Source organism: Sturnus vulgaris, chromosome 14 (genome assembly GCF_052056855.1).
Source record: "Sturnus vulgaris isolate bStuVul1 chromosome 14, bStuVul1.hap1, whole genome shotgun sequence".
Taxonomy (NCBI): Eukaryota; Metazoa; Chordata; class Aves; order Passeriformes; family Sturnidae; genus Sturnus; species Sturnus vulgaris.
The window spans coordinates 13,561,731-13,587,656 of record NC_142256.1 but is presented as its reverse complement, the minus strand read 5'-3'; the positions used below and the strand labels follow the sequence as shown (position 1 = coordinate 13,587,656).

Here is a 25,926-nt window from a genome sequence, read left to right as displayed (position 1 = left end):
GAAAGCTCTGTGTGGAGTGCAATGATGCCTGCTCAATGTAAAAGTCCTGTCACATATATAAAATAATGCATGATGTCAGAACCAGGCATTTGATGTAAAGGTGGATTGGATGGGGTTGCAGGACTGGGAGAACCAGGTTCTTTCTCCAGCTCCGCTGCGGGTTGCCCATGTCTGTGCAGCAGCAGCACAGAGAGAGGTCAATGTGATGTTTCTTGGGGTCCTGTCAAGGGCACGTTACAATGTGCAGCTTTGGTCATGGTGAAGGATGTTATAAACCTGGAGGCGATGCACTGAGAACAAATGCTTCAGCACAGGATTTTCACGTAATGATTATCCAAACTTGTCCAATTGTGTGTGGCACTAAGTGTTAGAGGAAGGACACAGTGGAAGCAGCAAGGAAAAGGAACATCAGTAAATTGCTGCTGACCTTTCAGTTGATGTCATTAACAGCAGCCATTAAAAGCAATGAATTTTAATTTAAATCAGTAGGATGTTGTCAGCAAAATGAGAATGAAAATCAAAACTGAAGTTAATTGGAACAGTGTGTATATAAATTCAGGTGAAGGGTTTTGTTTGGGGGCTTTTTTGATGAAGAAAGAAGCACAAATAGCTGCTGCTTTTGCACCTGCTTGTGGGGTGGGGGACAGGAATAGGAAACACCCAGGGGGTAAAGGTGTTCCAGGATCTCCCTTCACCTGTCAAAACTCATGAGTAATGTTTTGAGTAATGTGCTTCCCTTCCCTGCTGACCTTATGTTAAGGTTTTCTTTTTACAAGTTTGCTTTGCAGCAGGATGTTACATGGAAGTTTATATACCAGGAAAGTATTAAAGTGGTCAGTGTTAACAAGTTTAACATGTGGTTCGTGTGATCACAGTACACTTAAAGCTGATTTACTGTGATGGGAAAATTAAAACCTTCCATTTGTCACAGTTACTTTTGAATGATTAAAGGGAAACCTGAAAACTGGGTAGATATAATCTAAAGGCTGTAAAAGTCACTCAAAGTAGGGTCATACCTGATATTCCATGTACAGAAATTTTTGATAACTACCTTTGTTTAGGAAGTAAACTTAAAAATCACTTGATGACAGAATATAATTGACAATGTGTATGAAACTGTGTATGAGGATATCCAACACTTAGAGTTTGAGAATTGATACTGTAAATGCAGAAGAAGCAACTTGAGAGTTACCTGATTGAATGAAGAGCTGCATTAAGGGTAAAGATGTTCCATTTACTTGTAGCTAGATATGATCAATAAATTCTAAACCCTACATATTTAATGAAGTCTATTAACTTTAGGTATTGTGTTTGCCTTTTGATGATCTGTCTTTGAAAGCTTTTTCTTTGGTTTTATTCTTGGCTGATTTTCATGCTTATAGTTTTTTTAGCAATGAAAAAGATTGAATTAAAAGGTATCTGATATGTGATATGTTGATATGTGTGCATGTGCTAGGGCTGTATTGTAACTAAGATAATAGCAATGGAGAAAAAATGGTAGGGAGAAGTGAACTTTTATTAAAATGTCTGATGTATGTTAATTTTAAAGTGAAGTATTAAGAAAACTGTTTCAAGAGTTTTTGCTGAACAGAACATCAAAAGAGGTTCTTTTTTATTTGTATGACTCCTGTATTAAGTTTGATTGCATAGGCAGCATGTTGTAATTGTATCCTGTTGTGTATAATACAGACCTCTACAGATTGAGTAGGCTGTAGGGAAAAAACCGACTATGTGGAACTGCCTTGAAAAGAAAATTATAAATGTCACATCTGTTATTTGGGGATTTTTTTGCATAATGTAATTAACAGAGGTGGATGGAAAAGCTTTAAGGGATAAGATTGGCATCAGATGCCAATGTACATTTTCCTTCAACAAGGAATTGGAGAATTCAAAACTGGTTTACAGAGGCAAGTAGTTAACGTGTAAAACATTTGGTTTATTTAATAAAGAATTAGTGTTTTGGGGATTAAAGTAATGCTATTCTAAAGAAGTGGAATTGAGTAAACTCACTGTGCTTTTTTTATTGCCTGCACATTCACAGTTATATGTAATTAAAAAAGGTGTGTGACACCTCTTAGTTGCCAATAACTGCTTTAGATTTTTCATATTACCCTGAAACAATTCTGCACATGCCAAAAGCCATTTTTTTTTATGTACTGTATTGCATTTCCCAAGCTGCCTTTCACTATATTGAAAAATGTATCTGTGTCTAATATTTCTTTATTATTGTTTTGCTTTCAGTTGATGGTTGCATTGACTGGTCAGTGGATCTCAAGACATACATGGCTTTGGCAGGTGAACCAGTCCGAGTGAAATGTGCCCTTTTCTACAGCTATATCAGAACTAATTATAGCATGGCCCAAAGCACAGGTCTTAGGCTTATGTGGTACAAAAACAAAGGAGATTTAGAAGAACCCATTATATTTTCCGAAGTTAGGATGAGCAAGGATGAAGATTCCATATGGTTTCACTCGGTTGAGCTGCAAGACAGTGGTTTCTACACGTGTGTTCTAAGGTGAGTATTGTATTAAAGTCTAAATAAGAATGTGGGGATTATTGGTTAATAATGTATGGAGTATTTGATATTGGTTAAAAAATCATTTTAGCTATTAGAATTGAGGTATTCATCCACTTAATAAATTTTCATTTTTTTATTCTCATAATTATATATGTCACATAATGCTTTGTCTCAAAATTAGTTTCCCTAGTAATTATAGCTCTCGTGCAGTAGCTATAATTAATGTGCTTTCATTTAATTACTTCTTTTTTTTAAGTACAACATTTGCAAATTCTCGATTTTCTGTAAACCTTCAGAACCTGGTACTTCTTAAATCATGAAGTATTTTGTTTAAGTACTGTTCTGTTTCAAATCCTCTGAGTTATTAGAGAGTTACAGTTTGAATTATTCTAATGAGATCAGGCCATGGGGAATTACAGTTCTGTCTGGTTTTGAAGAAATGTTTATTTTAATATACAATTATGATTTATCATACATTTAAGCAGACCTCTTTTGGTAAGGCACCAAAATGCATTTCTCAGTATCTTGGAACTGTTGGATGATCCTTAAATTAAACATGTGCTAGAGCTCGTGATTTCCATCATGTAGATGTTGATGTCATCTCTATGCCTAAAATGAGAAGATAAAAAATAGGAGGACTTTTAAAGAATGAATGAATGAATAAATATTCCTTAAATGATCCCGTTTTTAATTAGAAGGAGTTTACAGATACTTTGTATTATTTGGTTTTAAACTATTCAGTTTCAGATAATAAGTTTTCTTCATCCTTCTCTGCTGTTCCATACTGAAATTACACACATTTCATGAATTAAATAACAAATATTGCAGCAAATAACAGCACTGTTCAAAACCCAGAATCCACTCTCTGTCCATCTCCGCTGAGTCTTGCTGCCTCAGCTGCCTCAGACCGTTTTGATCCTGAGCAATGCTACTGAAACAAAGATTGTGCCCTGCATTGTGGGGGTTTGTACTGGGCACCAATGTCCAGTTTAAATGGTGGATATATCTGCCAAACTCAGCAGCTGGATTGTGTTGCAGCCTTTGGAGTTATTATTTTATCAGCTGCTCTGTCAGAGGTTGGGTGTGATGTGAAGTCCCTGATTTTGAAATGTTACAGGAAGATGGTGATTTATATGTTTCAACGGAGCCGTGCTTTTTCATAAGAAGTCATTGTTGTGATAATCAAGTTACTAGTTTAATACTCTGAAACATTTTAATGCAAATCTTTTGTGAAAAATAAAGAATTGATCTTGGATCAAATTCTGGGGCATACTTTTTTCAGGGAAATTTCAAAACTCTGCTCATTTACATGACAAAGTAGTTTTGGTAACAAATGGGCAAGTTCTTGAATAATTCATGGCTTCCTCTCATTTTGAGCTAAAAACTATATGACATGCTTATTGGAAGGCATTACACAGCAACAAGATCTTCCTTGTCAGTTATGCAGTTTCCTTGCTTTGACTAGAACTTTCATATATAATTACAGATATTTTTGCTTTTTTCAGATTTATGTCAGAGTGCAGAATAATATGTGTAGTGGTTACAGATAAAAGACTGTATTTCTTCCTTTACTGAATTAATTTTTTCTTCCAAAAGCAAGGCAATATATTCTTGTTGTTACTGTTTATGAAACCATAGGAGGCTTAAAATAGCTGAGGATGTAGCAATAGTAATTGATTTTAATTTTATTAAAATTGAGCTAGATGTAATGTTCTGAAATGTGATCACACTTCTGTGGGAGACTATCCACGCCATTAACTGTGTAATTTCAGCTTTATTAATCCATTTTTTTTTTGAGGGGGATAAGCAGATGTTTGCGTTTTAGTCATTAACCAGGATCACCTGCTTTATGAGAGTTAAAGAGGTCACAAATGAGAGCAGTCATTTTAGAATATGATTTTATTTTCTAGAAGCATTAACAATCTCTGTTAGAAATGCCATCTTTCGTAGACTGAATTAGCAGAGACTGGTAGATATAACTTGATGCAGTGGAAATGAAGAGGTGACTGTCTTCATCAGTGTGCAACACTGGCTTTAGGGTTGCATGCATAGCTGAATGTTTTGGTTTGGTAGCTGATAGAAAAAAAAACATTAGGGAGGAAAATGCTTTTGATTCAAGATAAATTTAAAATTTTTTTCTCAACAAAGAATTTTTCATTCAGGTTCTTGAAAAGAAAATCAGAAGCAATTCAATTCTAAATTGATGTCTTTCTAGCCACTCACCAGGGGTTTGTGAAGCCCTGATGCAACTCCCTGTGCTGTACAAAGTGTGACATCCCACATTTGCATGTCCCAGTAGTCAGTTCCACAAGTCTCTTGCCTTGGAACTGTTCTGTTATTTGTGCTTGTCTTTGCAAGTAAGGTGCAAGGGGTGAGATGCTTAGATGTGGTGCTAAGGCCAAGTGGCATGAGGGGTCCTGGTCCCAAAAGTTCATGGGTTGAAAGGAAGGACTCAGTCTTGATCTGGGAAGGCAATAGTGAGAGCTTTAATTTACTCTTCCCCAATTGGTTACTTTTTTCCCAGTCAACACAAGATGACAGATAAGAAAACTGTATGGGGAATATGTCAACTGTGCTTTTCACTGAATTTCTTATCTGTTGAAGTGTTCTTCTCGATTCTTAAAAAAATAAAATAAAAAAGCAAACCTGTTTTTCAAGAAGTTGAATTTTCTGGTTTCTCATGTGTGCTCATAGGATCAAGCCATGACTATCAGTGAAGCAGTGTGAAGGAATTTTTTTTTCAGAAGCCACTTGAAAAGGGTGGATATGAGCAGGTGAAGGATAGGCTGCTATGACAGTGATTTGAAGATGGATAAAAATTAAATATGTCCGTGAATTCTTTTTTATACAGAACTGTCATTTCTGTTTTGTAAAATAACCTGCAATACTGCATAAAATTAAGGAGTATTAGATCAGCCCTTATAAATGAGGTTGCTTCTCTGGACTGAAGAGATTTGATATCATAATATAAATGTTGCCTTTCCTTTATTAACCAATTAAACATTATTCCGTAGACAGGTGCGGGGGTGTGTGTATAATAGGAGGAACTTACTGTTGCATTAAAACGTGCTTCTCCCTTCTCACAATACATTTTGGCATTGAGCTCACACTCAGAAGCAAACTGAAGTTTGATATTTTTCTCCAGTGTTAAGTATATGAAAAGGTCTTGATTCTGCAAGGACTTTTAAAAGAGCGCAGAGTTGAGCTGTGTTACCTCAGCCATGTGAATTCCGTGGATCTTTGTTCTTGGATGCCTTTTTTGTGTCAAATCAGGCATATTGCTGCTGTATCCAAAAGGGATCCTGAATAATGGATTTCATTGTGCATTTCGTTGCAGTTCCCAGGTAAATTCTGTGATGTTTGTATCATGACTTTACTGCCCAGTGTGGAAATGCTGTGTTCTGGAGGTCTCTTTCCAGTACATACCCTGGATATGCCATTCATCTTCCAGCACCCAGCAATGCTACTTTCAGATAAAGCTGTTGGCATTTCTGTTACAGAAGTTTGATGTTCTGGGATTTTAACATTAGCACTCTGGATTGCAGCTTCTTCACTGAAGGATTCAGAGATGAGCTGCAAAATGAGGAAGCATCAAATTACACTCAACCTAAATGCGTGGGGTGGCCCTGAAGTTCTGAGCATGTAGGACAGTCTTTTGCCAGATCATGATCTGCTTTTGCTCTCTGAACAAATACATCTGTTTTTCTGTGTTAAAAGCTTGTTTTTAAAAGACAGACAAGAACTGGGCCAACTTAGATCATCTTCACCTGGTGAAAGAAAAAAAGGTGAGCTGAGGAAGAAATCTTAGCACAATTTACCCTAAATTTGCCCTCATGTAGGGACTGGTCATAGAAATCTTCTTCTAACTAGGCTTAGCTCCAAAACAAACTGTAGTAAGTATTTAAAGAATAAAACCAGTAAGAGTGAAACATGAATATATATTTGCTGTTCATTAACTGTTAGTGAAATAAAATAACTTTATTCCCATAACGTGAATCAGGAGGGTAGAAAATCTGGGCTTCAAGAGGGTGCAGTGAAGCAGGAGGTGAAAATTTGTGGTCACCAAACTTGGCTAATGAAGTTAAGCCTTGATTTTTGTACAGGATGCAGAATAACAAGGAAGTGGGGGTCTTGAATGTCTATAGGGGGATAAGCCTGCAGAGCTCTAATACCAGCATTTGATGTCAGAGAGCTGCTGACATATCAAGTTAGGAAATCTGTGTATCCTTTTTCCCTTGCTGTATCCGTGTGTGCACAGTTCTTAATGGAGAGCAGTGTTGCTATGGACATGCACAGAAAAATCGAGCCTTTGCTGAGCCATTGGTGAACTACTGAGATACCACTTTCTGAGCAGTAATAAAATAGAGCAATAGTAGATTTTAAGCCTTCTGGCTTCTGAATGTCTGTGGAGTACATGACCAGCAAATAAAAATCCGATTTAGAGAGTGGAGGGGCTGGCAGTAAAATCTGCAGCATAGCCTGCGTGCTGTCACTTCAGAGGGTGTTAGGCAGGGCTTAGGGGCTCGTTGCAAGTGCCTACCTGGAGTGCAAAATGCACCCATCAGCTCCCAGGAAAAACTGCACCCCTTCTTTTAGTGCTGAAAGTTTGACTTCTGAGCAGCATGAAAAAAAGAGGTGTTTTCGGATCCAAACAGAAATGATGGACTAAGTCATAATGTGAAATTGAGTAGGGGTAAGGTCCCTTTCTATGCAGCCGTCTCTTGTGGTTCTTAAAATATGTGTTTTAAGGCAGTTCTTCATTTTGTTGATGGCAATACAGAACATTTCAGGTGCTTTGGCTTTGCTAAGCATTCAACTGCTCATGACAAAGGTGATTTTGTATCTCAAACCCTGTCAGATGCAGTGTTGTAATTCCAGTTTAGCCATAGAATATTGTCTTCCATATCTGTTCCTGACAAGTGCTTTTTTTTCCTCATAGACTTACCCTGGAAAGATCTAAAGATGATACTTTCTTGTGGGTTAGTATCTTTAATTATTGGATATCCAAGAGGAGCACATCTAAGTAGCTGATGGATTACATATATCATAGTTACCTATGATACTTACTGTACAGTCCCAGGCATGTCTGTAGAAACAGCAACATCTCACATTTGGAGCAAGTGGATTCAGCATGGCACAGGCTTTCCAGGCTTTGCATGATACATTAAAAAGGGGTGACATTTCCCACAATAAAATTGACTGATTCTGTATAAACAAATCAGTCTAAGATACAGTATTCAATACTTGCATCCAGTGCTACAGCAGATACATTATGAAGTCAGTATGATTCATGATAAAATAAATTTTTTTGAGGTTTTATCACTGAGATATAATGTTTTGGCATTATCAAAATGCAGGGGAAAGTGGAATTAGAATGCTTCTACATTTGTATCTAAAATTGTGTAGAAACTGATGGTGCTCCTGCAAATCATTTTGATGACATTGTCTTTATTGAGAGAAATCCGTTCTATCTATTCTTTGCAGAAAAACAAAGATTTGTTTCTCTTCCCTGGTGATATGTATATTTCTGCTCACTCACCCTCCTCCTCTAAAGCTTTAAAAGAGAAATTATTCATCCTCTGTCACTCTGAAAAACAATGTTTACTGTTGATGAGAAGCTGCAAGAACAGTCAGGGCTTCAAGCAGAAATATCCATGTTGCTTTGTGGTTGGAGGGCATCCAGTGGCTTCCCTGTTGCATGGACAAGAATGAGAACATTGTGTATCCTTCAGTTTTCCTAATAGTGAAGTCCCAGATTTAGATCTTTTAAAATGACTGACCTTACTTTGTAGTCTCTACAGGTTGTCATAACAAAGCTCCCTGTGCTGCAGTGCCTCAGTAATGTTTCAGCTGCTCCTGAAGTGCCTTCCCTGGTGGGCTTCAAACCTTGCCTAGAGCAGAGAAAGGATGCAGAGTGGAGGGACTGCTTCCTCAGGCAGTCAGACTTTGCCTGCAGGAGAGCTGTTGCTGAGATGTTTCAGCCCTCCCCAGCCGTCTCCTCTCCAACATGTCAGGGAGTTTTCATTTCCCTTCTGTCTCCAAATAACAGTGACAATGTGCTCACCCAGGTGTCATTCCTGTTGGAATTCCCATGTAGCCAGCTGTAACTACAACAATTCAGTATAAAATGTTGTCTGTGTCCTGTGAGTGGACAGACAAATAGAAAGGTTTCCTGAGGAAATCCATCATACCCAAAAGACAAGATGACAGAACTGTAGGGAGTTAAACTGATGTTTGGTAAATGATACTGGAGGAAAATTTCTTCTTTTCTGGCCACCACTTTAAGGGAAGGCACAGCCAGGAGGACTCAGCTGCAGGACTCAAATAGTTCACATTGCAAGGACATTCACTTCATGATTCTTTCATTCCTTGTATACTCTGTGAGACAATAACTGATCCACTGGTTTTCCTGCTTAATTGCCCATGTACAAACAGAGCAGGACCTGCCTTTCAACATTGCATCTGCAAAATAGGACTTACGTGCAGAACAAAGGATGTACTCCACAGGTTTTATTCCCCAGGCAATAAAATCACTGAGGTTTAGCAATGCAGACAAGTCTGATGAGTGTCTTGAATGCAACTTTTGTTTTATGCACTAGGTGTCTAATAAAAAAATAAAAGCATAGAGGAGTAGATAGGCTAATCCGCACAGTGTGTGTTTAGGAAGAAATAAAGGAGAAAGCAGTCAGTCCTCTCGGAAACAGGGTATTGCAATTGCAAAATTATTGAAAGGGAGTTTCCTAATACTGTCCTGGGAGCAATTGTTACTGTGCTTCAGATTTATGTAGTTTGTAATGGGACTTTTCAGTAAGACAATGTGATTTAACATTTTTATCTAAGTTCTAATAGAAAAATATTAGGAAATAAATGAAAAGGGCTTAGTCATTTGCAGTAGCAAACTTTAAAGTGATTTGCTGCCTTGTAATTCTTAAGGACAAGGAAGGAATTTTCCCCCAGAGCAAACCCAGTCAATTACAGGATTTCTTTTGCTGGAACTGGGTGTCTGAAGCTGACAGAGACCACCTAGTTCATGAACTTAGGTGTGATATGCTGCAGTAACTTGGTGTTCTTTTGGCTTCTTCATTTGTTCTGTGTTCTGTATTGTATTTTCATATATTCAGTTCTAACATTTAATGACTAACATCAGTGAAAAGTTTAAAAAAAACCCCAAACCCAAGGAACACTGTTGGCCTGTGTGATTCAACTTAAATGTTGGGAGATTTTCTGTGTCTCTGGGTAGTCCTTGTTGAAATGACTGACTTGTGATTTGTTTTTCAGTTGCATCTGTCACAGTGCAGAGGTCATCAGGACCAGTGCATGTGTGTGTGAAGGCAACCAGAAAAGAAATAGCTCCTCCTGACCCTAGCCATATATGAATCAGCTAGCTGTCACTTATTCTTTCTTAAGATACATTTAAGAAGCATAATACTAGAGATTAACCATAGCCACATCAAATCATAGCCACAAATTTTTGAATCATGAAAACCTTGCTGTTACTGGCTGTATCGCTGACTGTAGCAGGCACATCCTGACATTTTTATGTCACATTTCCCTCTTAAGATGATGTCCAAATTAAATTTAAACCTGAAGCTAAGATTTGGTGAGAGAGACCCAACTGTGAGATGCTCTACCCAGTGCCATATCCAAACATATTATCTTCTTCGTCCCAGGATCAAGAAGTACAAAATTCTCTAAAGATGGCTAAACTCATAGTGAGGAGTACAGGTCTTGCTTTTAAGTGCCTCTGGTGAGAATGAGATTGTTGACAGGTGACTTGAGGAGACATTCCTGGATATCTATTTTTCAAGCTGTCATTAATGTGAGCCTTTTAAAATTACCTTTCAGTGACTTTGCTCAGAAGTTTTTTCTTTTGAATAGAGAGAGTATAGCCTTTCTTCACTGTAAAACTTAGCCCTCTGGGACATCCACTATGTTCTAGTCAAGGTCATATTGTCTTGTTTCTAGTGGGTCTTATGTTGAGATTGGATCTTAGTAGAAAAGAAGTGCATAAAGAATAAAAATTCTCAGTGAGTGTTTCACATAAATAATTTTTCTGCTTGAAGGGCCTGGGGCCTTGAATGGTACCTCTGTCTGGATTCACCACCTCTTCCTCTGTTGGAGGAAAGAGAGATAATATAAGAGCATTGGATTTGTAACATTGTGCTGGTTTAGCACTTAATTTGTGAGATCATACTTTCCATGATGTTATTTTCTTTTACTAACGGGATCTTGAAAATGCGTCAGATGCTAATGGAATGGTAACATGGAATTACAATTTCTTCTTTTCAGGCTTTGGAATTGGTATCAGAATAACAGTTGTAACGGCAACCAAAAAGCAAAATTCGGGACAGGAGTGTTTGGTACCTACCTTGGTACTAGGTACTACACACAAGCCACAGAATCACTGCACCTCTTGGCCTTTGGTTCAGGGAGCAACTACAGCACTGTCAGCCTGTTCCTCTTTGGGTGTTGCTTTCTCACTTGACAAATTTATGAGAATTAAAAATCAAAAAAAATGTCAAGGTTCTGTGATTTGTGACCTCTGGCTGTCACACCATGGGCAGGAAATCAATCTTTTCCAGACAATGACCCCAAATATGTAGGAGTGAGTGGGAGTCACTGAGAAGTAAGTTAACACTAGAGTGAAACCTTGGAAGAGTAAGTAATAATCTGTTTGTTTTTAAGATGTTACATTTGTGTGATCTGAAAAAAAACATGATAAGCAACTAATTTTTCTTTAAGTAGATCATCAAACCGTGACCTTGGTAACTATTGTGTGAACTGTAAAATTTGGACAGGAATAAATTTATTAAATTCTCATGAAGTGAGAGGAAAACAATCAAATGCTCATGATAAAACAGCACATTTATTCAGCAGCCAGTAGTGGATCTGGTTGTGCATTAATGCTTCAGATGGACAAAGATGGTTGGTGGTGTAGTAACTGCTTGCTGGGGGTTAAAATTTTTCTTTTCTTTTTCCTTCTTTCTTTCAGGGAATTTTGTCGCACTTTTTGCCTAAGAGATGATAATGATGGTACTTAAGAGACAAAAGTGGCCAAGGTGGGGGGAAGGTGCTGCTGGTTACTCTCTTACCTGGGGGGTTTCTCTTTGGTGGAGCAGAGATACCACAAGATTTTGGCTGGGGGCTGAGGGGCTGGGCTCGGCTCCTCACTCTTGGCAATGGAGGGGAGCGGGTCAAGTTGCTGCTACCACGGGGAGAAATCTCTGCCCAGCCCTGTCCTGCTTCTCGTGCTGTGGGTGAGCCTTTGCTTCTAAGAGCAGTCACTGAACTGGGACCTCATTAACACCTGATTGCACTGGAAAGGAACCTCACCATCTATTTGGGTGCCTCGGGGGAAAAAAACCCGGGACCCCAACGCCCTCCCCATTTCCACAGGGTGCATCTCCCAGAGGTTTGCTGCTGCTGCCTGGGGCTTTTTCACTACACTTTAAACTCAGCATCCCTTGCCCAGCAGGACACCCCACAGCTGCTGCTACAGCTGTGGCGTTTCTGCTAAATTTGTTTGCTGTCCCTGCCGTCCCAGCTGCGCTCCCAGGTTGCTGCTGCAGCCATTTCACCGCCCGGCCCGGCCGCCATCACCGCGTGAGGGAGACGCGGCCGAGCTCGCGCCACAGCGCCCCCTGCAGGCGCGGGGGAATCCTGGCCCCTGCCCGGCCGGGAGCCACCAGCGCCCCTGCTGGCTGTGCCCGGAACTGCAGCGCAGGGGAAGGGGCCGCAGCCGAGAGCGGCTGTCCCTGGGTTTGTGTTCTGTTCCTCGGGGCTGCTGCTCTTTGTTTGCCTTGTTCTACACACACATACTATCCTGTGCCTTTGCCTGAAAGCCTCGTAATTTCAAAGTTATAATAATTTGGAGGGGAGGGGGCCACATTTTCTATTCCAAAGAAGGTTCCTGCCTTCTTTGGCAGACACATGTCCTTCAAACCAAGACATTGCTGTTGTTGCTCTAACTCAAAATGAGTGAAGATGAATATACATGTTGATCTATCCAGTCCTGCAGACAGTGAGCCAATAAAAATGTCATTAACACAGCCAGAGTATTCAGGGACGTGGAGAGAGATCTAAGCCTGAGGTGTGCTGTTCCCTGAGCACTGCTTTAATACATACACTTCCCAGCTTTTGAATCTACCGCTGAAGTCTTAGAATGTAATAAAAAAACCCCACTATAATGAAAAATGAATCTGTAAGGAGAAAAAAAGCTAGTGTGAATCCTCTTATATAATATGCAATTCAAAATTAGATGGGTTTTTTCAATCAAGTAGATATAAAATATTCAACTACATTTCTACCTCCTTCCTTTTTGTAAGAAAATCAATAAATGCTGGTGGCTGGGAGAGATTCTGACATATTAGAGACAAAAATTTTCTACTTGACTCTTTTAACTAACCACCCTCACTTAGCAGAAACACAAATGCAAAAAAAGGGCTTTTTCTAAAGTAGTGAATATTTACTTTAATTTGAATTCAGCCTTAGGGCTGATTAATTGTCCTGAATCCAAAACAAGATGAAAAATAATTTAGGGACTGACACTTCAATTTCAAGTGTCCTTATCCATTTCTTTTTATCCTCCCTTTTTCCCTTTTGTCCTTGCTTCGAAGTCAAGCCAAACACAGTTTTGCTTGCTTTTGTTTTGAGACCTGTTAAACTCCCTTGGTTCTCCTTCTTCTTTTCTATTGGGTTCGAAGCTGGCTTCAGTTTGTGGTTCAGAGCCAGCTCCAGGTGGCCTGGGGATTACAGATGCCTTGCCACCAGAACAAAGGAAACTGCTTTGTGAACTCTGGCAAAGCTAAGCCCTTCTTCCTATTTCCAGTCAAGAGAGTAGGCCCAGGGTGTAACTATTCTCTTGAAATAGAGAATTACAGATCTTAGTTTCAGTGTGAAAATAAAAGACAATTTTTCTTCTTTGCACTGTGGAGTGGTTCTTTCATTTCTTCCCTCTTCTTGTTTCCTATATGACCACTACTACTTATAGAATTGGAACCCACTAGAAAGCAACACCTGTGGAAAATGCATGGTTTGGAAACGTTTCAGAAAAGACAGATTATTGGAAGACCCACTTCCAGACCCATGGGCTTATTTCCTTCACATGTATGTAGAAAATGTCACCTGACAGGTTCATGTGGGTTCCAGCATTCTCTACTTAGATACAACTCTTTGTACCTGGCCTCACAACACTAAGATCACCACTGGAAACCCTCCAGCATCTTCCTCATCCACCTGGAAGCTGCTTGCTTTTCATTCCTTTTGGCCACTGTTTCTGACAGCAAAGCCCAGGTTACCTGTAGCTTTGCTGTTGTTATCTGTTCTTGTGTCTGGCTTTCCTCATTAAAAATGGCCATATAACCTTTCCTGCCAGCCAGAGACTGCTGGGAGCACTGACCTCCTCCACCAAGCTCTATGACCATGTACTGAAAACAAAAGTGGATCCTCCTTTTAATAATTCATAGGCCATCTGTTTAGCTTCTGAAAGAAGAAAAGCAAAAATGTGGGATTTGTGCTAGTTAATCTACATACTTCTACCAAAAAAACCCCCAAAAAACAAAAAAAAACAGCAAACAAACAAAAAAGACCCTTACCATGAACAACATGCAGCTTATGAAGGAGACCACTTGTGGACTACAGGGGTCCTGAAAACAATTGGGAAGAAAGAACTGGATTCCTTCCCAACACAGCAGCTCTATGGGCTTCCTGAGAGAACTTTTTAGGTGAGCTGCCATCAGTGCCCTGTGTGGCTAGGACTGCCCTGTTCCTATCTGTTTGCCATGTGGTAAAAACAAAGTTGTAACAATCCTCTTTGTGATTCCCCCTCCTGAGTTTTCCCTCAAGCTGTCAACTTTAGAGACCCACTTTGTGCCTCCAGAACCCTCAAGGCAGGGAAGACACCAAGAAAAAACCAGCACGGATGCATCAGCTGCTCAGAGAACTGAAAAATTAAATCTAACCCCCCAGCCTTGGGGAACAGCTTGCCCAGCACAGGGAGGAATAGCTCATGACTTCAGCAGACTTAGCTCCCAGACTTCTTCAAAACTGAGAAGAACAGCAAGGCTGATCAAACTACTGATTCCTTTTGTACGTGACATGAAATATCGTTGTTTTCCAGAGCTGACTAGATTAAAGGAAGACTCCTACTTCAGTCACTGTCATTCCTGCAGAAATTGCCCTTTTCTGGATTACCAGCAGTAGCAGTAATGTGAGTGTCTGGTGAAGAAGCATCCATGAAGCTTTCAAGTCTATTGCTTTTGGCTTAGTGAGGGCTTTCTTCATCATGAGCCTGAATAGATTTATTGTCTTGGTCATGGAGTGTGAACAAAAGTGATGGTACTCACCAGGCACTTAGTTTCCTCAATTCTACTCAATTCTAATTGTAACTAATGAAAAGCATACTGCATTTTTAGGTTGTGGTTCCAGGAAGCGTTTTAAATAGAAGTAGCCTCCAGCACTGTTGAAAATGCAATCTAAATAATGCAAGATTGTTAGGAGAAAATACAGCACTATTAAATAACACCAAGTAATGGACAACTATTCAAAGACATTATTTTTTATTAGCCTGGATCATTATTACTGAGCACATGTGACCTTACTTGCACTCAGTAATACTTATATTCATTCAGGAAAGCTGAATAATCATTAGTGATTAATTAGTATTGATTATACTGAGAGGTTGTATCCATATTTTGTGGATTTTCAGTGATGTAAAAACTCTCCAATATGTTTTGTTTTCTTCTTACAAGAAGGGTAACCCTTTTCAAAAGCTAATTTAGGAGAAAGTTGATTTATTTTCCCTAAATGATATAATCCCACCACAAATGATGGATTGTTTTCAGTCCAGGGAAGTTTTCTTTCAGGTAAGATAATATGTTTTGTGCAGTTTGTGAGAATGAGACTTTATTATAGACTCCCAACTGAAGCACATCACATCAGTGTGCAAAGTGAGCCTTTTCACTCCGAGGTGAGGGAATGGACAAAATGGACTGATTTTATTACACAGATGTACAGGTGGCATTTTGAGGAGAAGTGAGTAGGAAGGACAAAGTCTGTGGTTTTGCTGAATGTGTAACACTAATGGTGCTGAAAATGGGATGTTTCTGAAGATTGCCTCCTGATTTGCCTTGCAAATGGCTCTGTCTGCCAATACCTGCTCATGCCACACCTTTGAGGAGAACCCATTTGCAGTGTTTTCCCAGCACTTGTTTAGCATGAAGCTTCAACCTCTGAAGTGTCCCTGTAGACCTTTTTATTTTCTTCTCAACTACAGGCTCACTTGACAGGAGGAAATGTAAGAGAAGATTTGTCATGGAACTTCTTGGACATTTTTTTAAATAAAAAAGACTATCCTGGGTCTAGTTGGTGGGAGTGAGCAGCCAGTATCTTTAGTCTCAGGGTGTGACTGATGGATCACTTTCCAGGTGCACAGGCCACCCTCTGGTCTTAGCTAAACCAGTTTGGGCAGAGCTGTGAGAGAGGAGGCAGTGGCAAAGTCAAGATACCTCCCACAGGGGCTGCCCACAGCTCCCCTCAATGGGAGTAACCCCCCAGCATGACTGGTTTGCTCCTGGCTTTCTTGGTAGTGGCACAATCAGTTAAAGTGGCAGAATGATGCACAGTGGGAGGAGGAGCCCTGTTATAATGTGGCTTTTTCTCCATGTCACAGGGTGAGGGGCAGAGCTGGCAGCCTGGGCTGCAGCTGCCCTGCCCAGAGAGCCAATGCCCCACAGTACATCAGGGTATGTGCCTGATAGTCCTGTTAAAGCTGCTAGGCTGAAGGAATTTAATTTAATTTAATTTTCGTGATCATGTGGAATGGGAACAGAGCTGGTTGTGTTTATCCTGCCCTAATATTAAAAATAGCTCTTAGGATTCTTGGCCCCAGCAGTCACTGCCCTGTGGCCAGAGAGGGATCCTGGAGACCTGATTTTTGTTACAGGAGTTGCAGCCACGGACAGTCCATGCTGGAGGAGGGGAACACATGAGGAGAAAGAGGTGGTGGGGGAGATGTTATGGACAGACCACAACCTCCCAGCCCCACTCCTGTACCACTTGGGGAGGGAGAGGTAGAGGAGGAAAAAGAGGATGTGAGTGGAATGTGTTTTAGTTTCTTTATCTTTCTCACCATCAAACCTATTATCATTTGCAATTAATTGAAATATTTATTTTTCATGTGAAGTCTGTTTTGCCTGTGGCAGTAATGGGTGAGTGGTCTCCTTGTCTTTTTATTGACCCATTAGCCTTTTAATTTTATTTTCTCTTCCCCATCCCATTGAGAGGAGTGAAGGGTGCAGCTTTGTGGGAGGTTGGCAGCTGGTCCAGGTCGACCCACCACAGTATCATGTGCTGTAGAATTTTGTACAGGGGTCCCGTCTCAGGGAGAAATTCTTCCTGTGTGATGTGCTTTAACATCCAGCACACAACCCTTCTTCTCAAATGTATAGCACTGCACACTGGAGTGAAATCTCCTGAAGGTGGGAGAGAAGAAGGGTGAGGATAAGTGTGGGGGGGTTCAGAGGAAATGGGACAGTGTATCCTGACCAACATTTGAGGTGCCAACAGGTTCCTGTGTTCACAGACTTGCAACCTCAAAAGAGCTGCTGTGCTTGGTTGGATCACTTGTCAGCAATATTTCTTCAAGGTTCTTCATAGTCTTCACAGTCAGTCAGAAGTGAGCCTTTATGTTTCCTAGTAATTCCTCTGTGCTGGAAATGCACAGCATGGCTGTCACTATTTGAATGTGTCACTCAAGTGTTTGTAAAAATGAGAGCTTAACAAACAAACTTACTGTGCCAAGACAAACGTGGTGAAAAGAAGGCAGGATAAATGAAACTGTCTTTCTATCCCTGCAGAAACTCAACATATTGCATGAAGGTGTCCATGTCCTTGACCGTAGCTGAGAATGAATCTGGGCTTTGCTACAACAGCAAGATCAGATATCTGGAAAAATCAGAAGTCACTAAGAGGAAGACAATCTCCTGTCCTGATATTGAGGATTACAAAACAGCTGGTCAAGAGCCAGATGTGGTGTGGTACAAGGTAACTATTGCTGTCTTATTGCTGTTATGCTGAAACTGTTCAAAACTTTTACTGTTTTCAGTCTGAGGCTTAGAGCCGACTTTCTCTGAGGCATCAGTGGTTTGTGACTGGTCTGGTGAGTGTTCTCCCAGTATGACAGTTTTGCAGGTAAAACTCCCCAGCACAGTCATTGTCCAACAGAAATCAGTATCAACGAGGATGTTCTGTGAGAGAGCTCACATGACTTCTCTATCAGCATTCCCAAACCACAGTGCCTCTGTACCAGTTTGTACCTGGCTGTGGTGTCTCCCTGCATGATACTGGAGTAGAAACAAAGGTAGGCACCTGTAATGGAGCCAAAGGTGTATCAGCAGAGCCAGCTTCAGTTGTGCTGCCCAATTAATTTTTATGGAGTCCATTGGGTAATTTCACCAAAATTGTAGATTTTTACCAAAGTCTCCTGGAGTCTCCAGAAGTCTGCTGAGGTTGATTGAGTTACTGTCATGAAGTCAGTTAATTTTAACTGAGGTCAGTTTGATACTTTTACTGCTTGCCAGGTAACTCATCTGCTTGCACTTCCTCCAAGGACTGTGAAATATCATACACCACTTTGATCAGCAGATGTATTTGTGATGTGTTTCTGTAGCTCCCTAAGAAGGCAGGAGAATGAATAAAATATGGGTTGGCTGGCAAATATCAGGTAATGAGACCACAGCAAGTTCTAGCAAATTTTGCCTGTTGTCTGGACTTGGGACAGTCTGATGTTTGAAAAGCCCTCAGGTATTAGTTGAGGGCTAATACCCTCAACTGCAAGAAACAGTAGAGAAGAATAAAGAGCTGAGAGTCAGAAGGAGCTGGAAATAGTTGGGCAAGAGAAACAGTTCAGTGGTGTCTGTGGAAAATAGAGTTTGGATTGTAGGAGTTTAGGAGAAGCTTGGTTCGGGTAATAAAGGCAGAAACATACAGACTAGTTAAAACCTAAATTTGGAGTGCTTGATTTGCCACCCTTAATAGTATTTTTTAAAGACAATTATTTTGTATGACGTAAGTAATATGGGCAGACTAGCGGATTCTTTTCCTCCTTATCAGGTTGCAGCTGAAAAGAGCAATTATAAAAGTTGTCATTTATTTGTTTTTTTACAAAATCTCATATGCTATATCTTATAGTAACAAAATGTGTGCCATAACCCACCGTTAGTGTGAACAAAGTTTTCCTTTCAGCAGTTGATGCTCTTTCTCTCAGCATATGGGTTGATATCTTCAGTACTGTTCATATGTCAAATACATTTAGTTAATCGTAGAATATATTGTGTTGGAAGGGGCTCACAAGGATCATTAATTTCAATTCTTGGCTCTGCACATGAAATCTCAAATCGCAGAGCAAAGAGGGTTCTGAAGAGAAGCTGCTTCTTGCCCTCTCTATCTTGGTATTACTGAACACCAGATCACTGAAGATCTCAATTTTTTGCAAAAAGCACGCTGAAAAATAGTCTGGCAGAAATTATCTTCAGCTGTTATGGAGCAGAAGTGAGTCTAAAGAAGATGCATGTGCAGCCCCACAGCAGCAATGTTTTGTACTGACCAAGACAGGGAGTAGAAGGGTCTGTTGCATAATCCCACCCTTATTGTCTGGGTGTCACACACAGGTTGTGTGACACCAGGCTGGAGTGTGACAGCTGACTGGCAAATCATCACTGAGGTGAAACTGAACAGAATTGATGCCTTTGGATAATAACAGTGAGACAATCAAAGTCGACAACTTTTAGTCTGGCTTGATAGTGAAAACAGACATAAGCGAGATAAACTACTACATACACCTTCTTATCTATAATTAACAATATTGAGTTATCAGTTTGGCTCTTAGAGAAACATCTTTGCTACCTAGACCTGAGTCAGGAAGCTCAGCAGTGTGCAATCTCAATATTAATGTTGCACAGAAGGTGTGGATGTCAGATTATGCCTTGAAACTTATTCATGAAGAGTTTTGGATTACTCTAAAGACTATTATGTTACTGCTAATAAGTCTCCATATTCAAAAGAGCAGAAGTCCAGTTTCTAGAAAATATAATTATATGGATTTCAAAATAATTTGGTGAATAGTGGGTTAACGCCTACAAACTGCAGTCTGGGACTTCTGAGCATGCTGTGGGAGGCAATGTGAGTAACAAAAGGCAGGTCCCTTCTCCTGAAAAATAGTGTAAAGTGTTATCCTGCCTTAGGATCTGACCCTCACTTTCCAAAGAAGGCATCCATTTCTGGTCATAGCAAAGTGGTTTTTCCCCCTAACCTTGGATTTTAAGCTTGATGTGTACGTAAAGGCACCTTCTTGAGTAAATCTGCTCCAGAGGCACTGGTGGGAGCCAGGGTGGGGAGGAGAGGGGGTTATTCCTTTCCATTATGCTGGAATATTTAGAGATTTTTCACCCAGGCAGGGAGCATAAGTTGTCCAAAATAGAATGCTAGATAGATAAATAAATATGAGGAAGTCCTTGAGATTTCCTTCTTCAACCCTTCTGCTGAAATGAGAAATCCTTGTTCACTGGTAATCAGGCAGTTTGGACTTATGACCTGTAAGTACCATCAGACAGGGCAGTGATGATGCCAGCCCACTGTGTGCAGAACCTACTCTGCCTTCCAAAAGGCTTCTCTGTGTTGAGGGATTAATGAATCTGAGCTAGTAATTGCATCAATTTACTGGGAGTTAACTGTAATTTAAACATGCTCTTAATTATGCCTGAATAGAATTCCACATGCATACTCGGTACGTAATAGAACATTTGCTGTGAGGATTTGTTTTAACAGTAGTATGAACTTCACTTCTGGCTAGAATTACACTGCATTAAATATTTATTTTTAAAGATTTCCCCAATTAATGCCATTGATATATGCTCAGCTCAGTTATGCCTATTAGAACTGTTTTGACAAGACATAGGGGATTTTTTTTTGAAGTAAATGTGTGTGTCAAGGCATGATTGAATGGATGGGATTTAAGAGTAAGAGCAGTTTCATGAAAAATCAGCTGGCAGAAGGAAAAGGTATATTAGATCTTGACTGTGGAGTCTTAATCCATTTTCATCATGTCTTTTCTACTACTGGGTTGAAAGCAGGGCTAAGAGAACAATCAAAATGTCAGGTGAAGGACAGGTATTTGTTATCTACCCAGAAAAATAGACTTTTGAGATACTGCCACTTAGATTTCAAGGAAGAGGAAAAAAGGATAATAGTACAAAAAAAACCAAGACATTTCAGATGTCTAAGGAAAATAAATAATCTAGAAAAAGAAACTTGCAGATTCTTCTAGCAGGGAAGCATATTGCAAAAGCAGGAAAGACCAATTAATTGGTTAAAGCCTTTGGGGAGAACTTGGAGCACCTCCCAGTACCTGAAGGAGGCTTAGAAGATGACTGGAGGGGGACTTTTCCCAAGGGCATGTAGTGAAAAGATGGGAGGAAATGGCCTTGGACTGAAGGAGGGTAGGTTTAGATTAGATATTAATTTTTTTCCTGTGAGAGTGGTGAGGCACTGGCACAGGTTGCCCAGAGAAGCTGTGGACTCCCCATCCCTGGGAGGGTTCAGCACCAAATTGGATGGGGCTTGGAGCAACTTCTTTTACTGGAAGCTGACCCTGCCCATGCAGGGGAGTTGGAATGAGATGATCTGTAAGGTCCCTTCCAATCCAAACTATTCTGTGATTCCATGAATTGAGTCATACAATTGAGCACTTATCCTTTTAGAGAAATTACCAGACCTCCGACAGTAAAATCTAGATTTTTTTGTCACAATATAAAAACTAGTAAGAATTTGGTTTCTCAGCCATTTTCCAGCTTCTCTCCTTTTTTGTTTTTAGTTTTGTGTATTAAATATATGAACAAGCATTTTCAACATACTCTTGTAAAGCCTGCAGAGTCAGCAGAATAAAAAATAATTAGCTGGAATTTGGGAAAGAAAGCCTTATAAATAATCTTTAATAGGAAGTGTTTCAAGAAGATAAAAAAAGAAATAGTTAGGAAATTAGTGGTACAATTCCACCAGAAAAATTCCTCTATGTAAAACCACAATAGCACAAACATTGTTTTTGCTAAATCGTATATCTTTGTAGTAGTAAAGGTGTCATCCTTCTTATTGCAAACTTGTATATAAAAATATAAAGCATAGAGAAATGTATCTGCCATCTCTTTGTTCCCATACTTTTAAAAATAAAGTAGAGACTATAAAACTGGTAACACAGGTTATTTCAGTGCTGCACTAAAGGGTGCATAGCTGAAATATGCTTACTTTGTGTGTTCTGGGAATTGTATTCCTTCTAAATTAGGATTGAATAGGACTGAATCGTATTCTTTGCCCAGTGTTCAGATTTAGTAACTCCGAGTAAGTGGTTGATGTACCTTTCAATAGAACTAAAATATTGAGCTCAAATCAGAAAGGATTTAATGGCATTTCCTGGCTCAGATTTGTGTCCTGAATGAGTCTCAGCACAGTAGATGGGATCTGGATTCTGGTCGTTCTCTATCACCAGTGTTAACTAAAGCTCACTTGCAATGCAAGCTATTGCTTCTCTTACAGTGTACTTTGGAAACAGAGAGAGGCGCTGATCACTCTGTTACCTGCACAGCTTCTGAATCTGAAATCTGATCACATTAGAACTGAATTTGGCCTCCAAGGGACAGGGAGAATTCTTCAGTGCTCCCTTTTCAAGTGCAAGGCCAGAAATCTCAGTCTTGTCTTTCTTTTTCTCTCTTGTCCTTTAATTTAGAATCTGACATGGATTCTGAATGCTTATGGAGTCCATGAAAAATTTATGTTTGTGTCATGCTGATCTCTTACTGTGGTACAATATATTTGCATGTTGACGTATTTTCTTGTTTGGTTGTTTTCTTAAGAGAAAGCTTTGTTCTATTTTGTTTTCTGTGTTTCTGACACTGCTGTTGCAGACAAGCAGAAAATGGGGCATAGGTGTGGGCATGTCACCAGTCTCTGAAGTTGCTGAGCCTGATGTAACTGATGTGAGACAGCAGCAGTCTGAGAGCTTATTCCAAGCTGCCACCTTGAGAGAGGGAGTAGAGGGGTATTGAAGGTACTCAGGCCCTGTGTTACTTTGTGTTTCTTGGCTACAGGATTAGCCAGAGCCTCTAGAGCTGTTGGCACTAGTGAGTGCTTTAGAGAACTCAAAAAGTATGATTTTGTTGCAGGCAGAATAGGCTTGATGTTAAAGGTATTTAGAGACAATAAATACATAATCTTAAGGTGCCATTTTCAAGAGATAATGATTAGATTTGGCCCATGCTTTTTGTTCAGAGTATTCCAAGAACAATTCAATCATGAGTGCTGTTCACATGGAAGGTGACTGATCTGCCTGCAAGGATCCACTGTATTAGGAAAGGGAGAGCCTCTTCTTGCACTGTATCACATCCTATCCAGAAGGACTCAAATGCTGTTCCAGTAGGACCACAGTTTGTAGCAATGAACCTAAATCTGCCAAACAGCAGCTAAGGACCGTGTGGGTGAAGTCTGTGAGAGTTGCAGGCTATCAGTTCCATGTCCTGCATCAGAGGGTGCATGTGAGGCTGATGTTGTAAAATGCCTGGTGATGGGAAAAGGCTGAATCACAGCTCATCAGGTGCTGGAGAAGCCAGTGATGAGAAATAAGGTTGTGAGGAAACCAGGCTTCTGAATGCTCTCAAAAAACTGCTGTTCTTCCTGTTTTCTTCTTTTGGTAAGTGGTTCTGGCCTGGGACTATCTGTAAAATTTGCCTTCAGGCTAACTCTTAAGAGATGTTGCCCTTACTCCCTTCAAATAGAGATGTATTTTGATGGTCCATCCTAAAGGAGAGGTCTTGGCAGTTGTTATGAAGGAAAAGAAGATACTTAACCATTGTTTGAGGGCACCATGTATTAAACACAGCCCCTGTGATACAGTAGGAATAACTTAAAAACATTTCTGTTTAATTTCAGTCTTCAAATTAATTCCAGTTTCAGATCTCTCTGCTCTCTGAAATTATATTTTAATTTTAATTGCAAAATATACCTAGGCAGTTGTTTCCTTATGTATAATACTGAAAATCTGGTCAGGCAACACTGTCTTATTTCATACAAGCCAGGTAATTTTGGCACTGATTTTTTTTCTGCAGGAATGTGAGCCAAAAATGTGGAGAAGCATTGTAATTCAGAAGGGAAATACTCTCTTAATTCAAGAGGTCCAGGAAGAAGATGGAGGAAATTATACCTGTGAACTGAAGTTTGAAGGCAAGCTTATACGAAGGACAGTTGAATTGAAGGTTACTGGTAAGAATCTTTTTTCTATGCCAATAGGAAAAAAAAATAAAGCTTTGAAATAATAAGAAAAAATGGTATTCGCATTTCAGTTAAATCTGTCAGTGGATTTGTTTGATAGAAGTAAGCCCAAAGCAAATCCCAGTAGCTGAGAAGTCCCAGACTCAGAGAAATTTGTATCAAGATCTGAAATTCCACAGAAGAGTACTTCTACCTTTTGCTCTGTACAAAACCTGGAGATGCTCCATATTTTAAAGCTTTCATTTAATTTATGATGATCAGTTTTTCTAGTCTAGGGATTGTCTTTAGTGAAGACTATGGCATAACCTATTCCAAGAATGAAGTTAGCATTATTGGACTGTCAAAACAAAGTAACCTGCTTGTAAGTAGGTCACACACTCTGTGGTTCTGACCCCATGTAGTATTTTACCAGACAACAGTATTTTTCTGTCTATTTTTTCCAGGTACCAAAAACGAATTGATAAAATGTATTGTCTACTGATATATTCCTGCTCCCTTTTCATCCCACTGTACAGTATGACATCTGAAATTACCATTTTGCCTTCTATGTCTGTGGAAGTTTGCAAGTACCTGAAAACAGTTGAGGTTTTCTTCAGCCTTTCACACAAAACCATATAAACAAATGGTTAGATATTTTCCCACATGCTGGTTAGAATGGGGCCCTACTCAAAGCAGTGACTGGTAGAATTCCTCTTTCTTATATAAAACTGAATTATTCCATGTGATGTTTCTAATATGTTCTTGAAAAAGAAGTCTTCCCTTTATTTTGAGTAGAATATATTTTGTTATCATTATTGCTCATTTTCAGTGAGTTTTTTCTCTGTGTGCCCTGTGTCACGTGACCCTTTATTGTCCATTTTTGACCATGGAAAGAACTCTAAAGTATTGATTTGACCTACCTGACCCTAGACCTGAGATCTGAATGAAGATATATTGAATGAAGATATAATACCTGCTTTGTGGATAGTTGCTACCCTAAGTAGCATGCTGGTCTTCAAGCAGAATGTGAACTAAGTTTGACAGAGTGAAAATGAGATGCATTTAACTCAATTCTTCACAATGGATATTCTATGCTCTCCCTCTCATCATGACCTTGCTAGAAGTCATGTGTTCCCTTCATTATTAAAACACCGTGGTGTATTTTTGCTCCACAATTTAAGGAATTTGTCCTAAATTAAATATAGTATTTATTACAGCTATTACTCTTATTAAAAGGTTTATTAGCTGAATTATTTAAAATGTAAATATGAAATATGTAAGCGTTCTCATTTTTGCAAGATGCTTGAGAAGCAGAAGATTTTTCCCCTTTTAATTTGGAGTGAATTCATGTTGCATTAATTTTTGTTTAGTTTATAAAAGCACATATGTTTGTTAATACCTTTTCCAGATGAAAATGGTTGGGAGACATCTGATATGTGTTTGCTGGTTGTATATCTCTAGATATCTGAAAGAGACTAGTAAGTTTATGTAAATGAAAACCTAAAAATGTGGATAAGAACTACAAATGTAATACAACCATGTAAGCATATTATCTCACAGCTTGGTTGAGCAAGTTTGTGTCTCCTGTTTTTGTTTTGTTTCAGTTTGTGAATTTTACATGTGTGTAGGTTTAAATCTTTGTGGGGGAGAGGTCAAAGAAAACTTGTACAACAAACAGCAAAGGATTGCTTGTGTTGTGTGGCTGTCCAAGCCAGGTGGGGAGGTCCTGAGGGCAGATCACAGCCTGGGAGCAGGTACATGACATCCTGAGGGACTTGGTTGAATAAATGTTGTGTCTTGCATGGACTCATCCCAGTATGTCCAAGTCTTTCTTGTAATGGAATTTGTGTTGCACTGGGCCCCATTTTTCATCTGTCTGAAAATGGGTTCTCGTCAAAATACTGTACCAGGAGAAGCTAGAGGGAGAACAGAGCTCTGACTTCTGAATCTGGTGGTCTTTAAAAATCACTGTTAGCAAATACTGCTGAAGGCTGGGGTAGAATTGTCTCTGCTAGCCTGCAGCACAGATGTGGAGAAAAGGATCTTGCCTGCTGCTTTCTTCTGAAGGAGCTTTGTAATGCTGTTTCTGTTACTGGTACTTATTACCATGCCTGAAT

At 39.7% G+C, this 25,926-nt stretch overlaps 1 protein-coding gene across 7 annotated transcripts in view; it reads left to right on the top strand.

Moving 5' to 3' along the window:
- IL1RAPL2 (interleukin 1 receptor accessory protein like 2) overlaps positions 1-25,926 on the top strand; it is a 366,360-nt gene that overhangs the window by 185,827 nt on the left and 154,607 nt on the right. For 6 of the 7 annotated variants that reach the window (XM_014886998.2, XM_088173186.1, XM_088173185.1 and 3 more), the window contains exons 3-5: positions 2,242-2,515; positions 17,374-17,560; positions 23,668-23,821. In XM_014886998.2, the coding sequence (XP_014742484.1) occupies positions 2,242-2,515; positions 17,374-17,560; positions 23,668-23,821 (615 nt within the window). The remainder of the gene's footprint in view (positions 1-2,241; positions 2,516-17,373; positions 17,561-23,667; positions 23,822-25,926) is intronic. The other variant, XM_088173189.1, reaches the window with a different exon arrangement.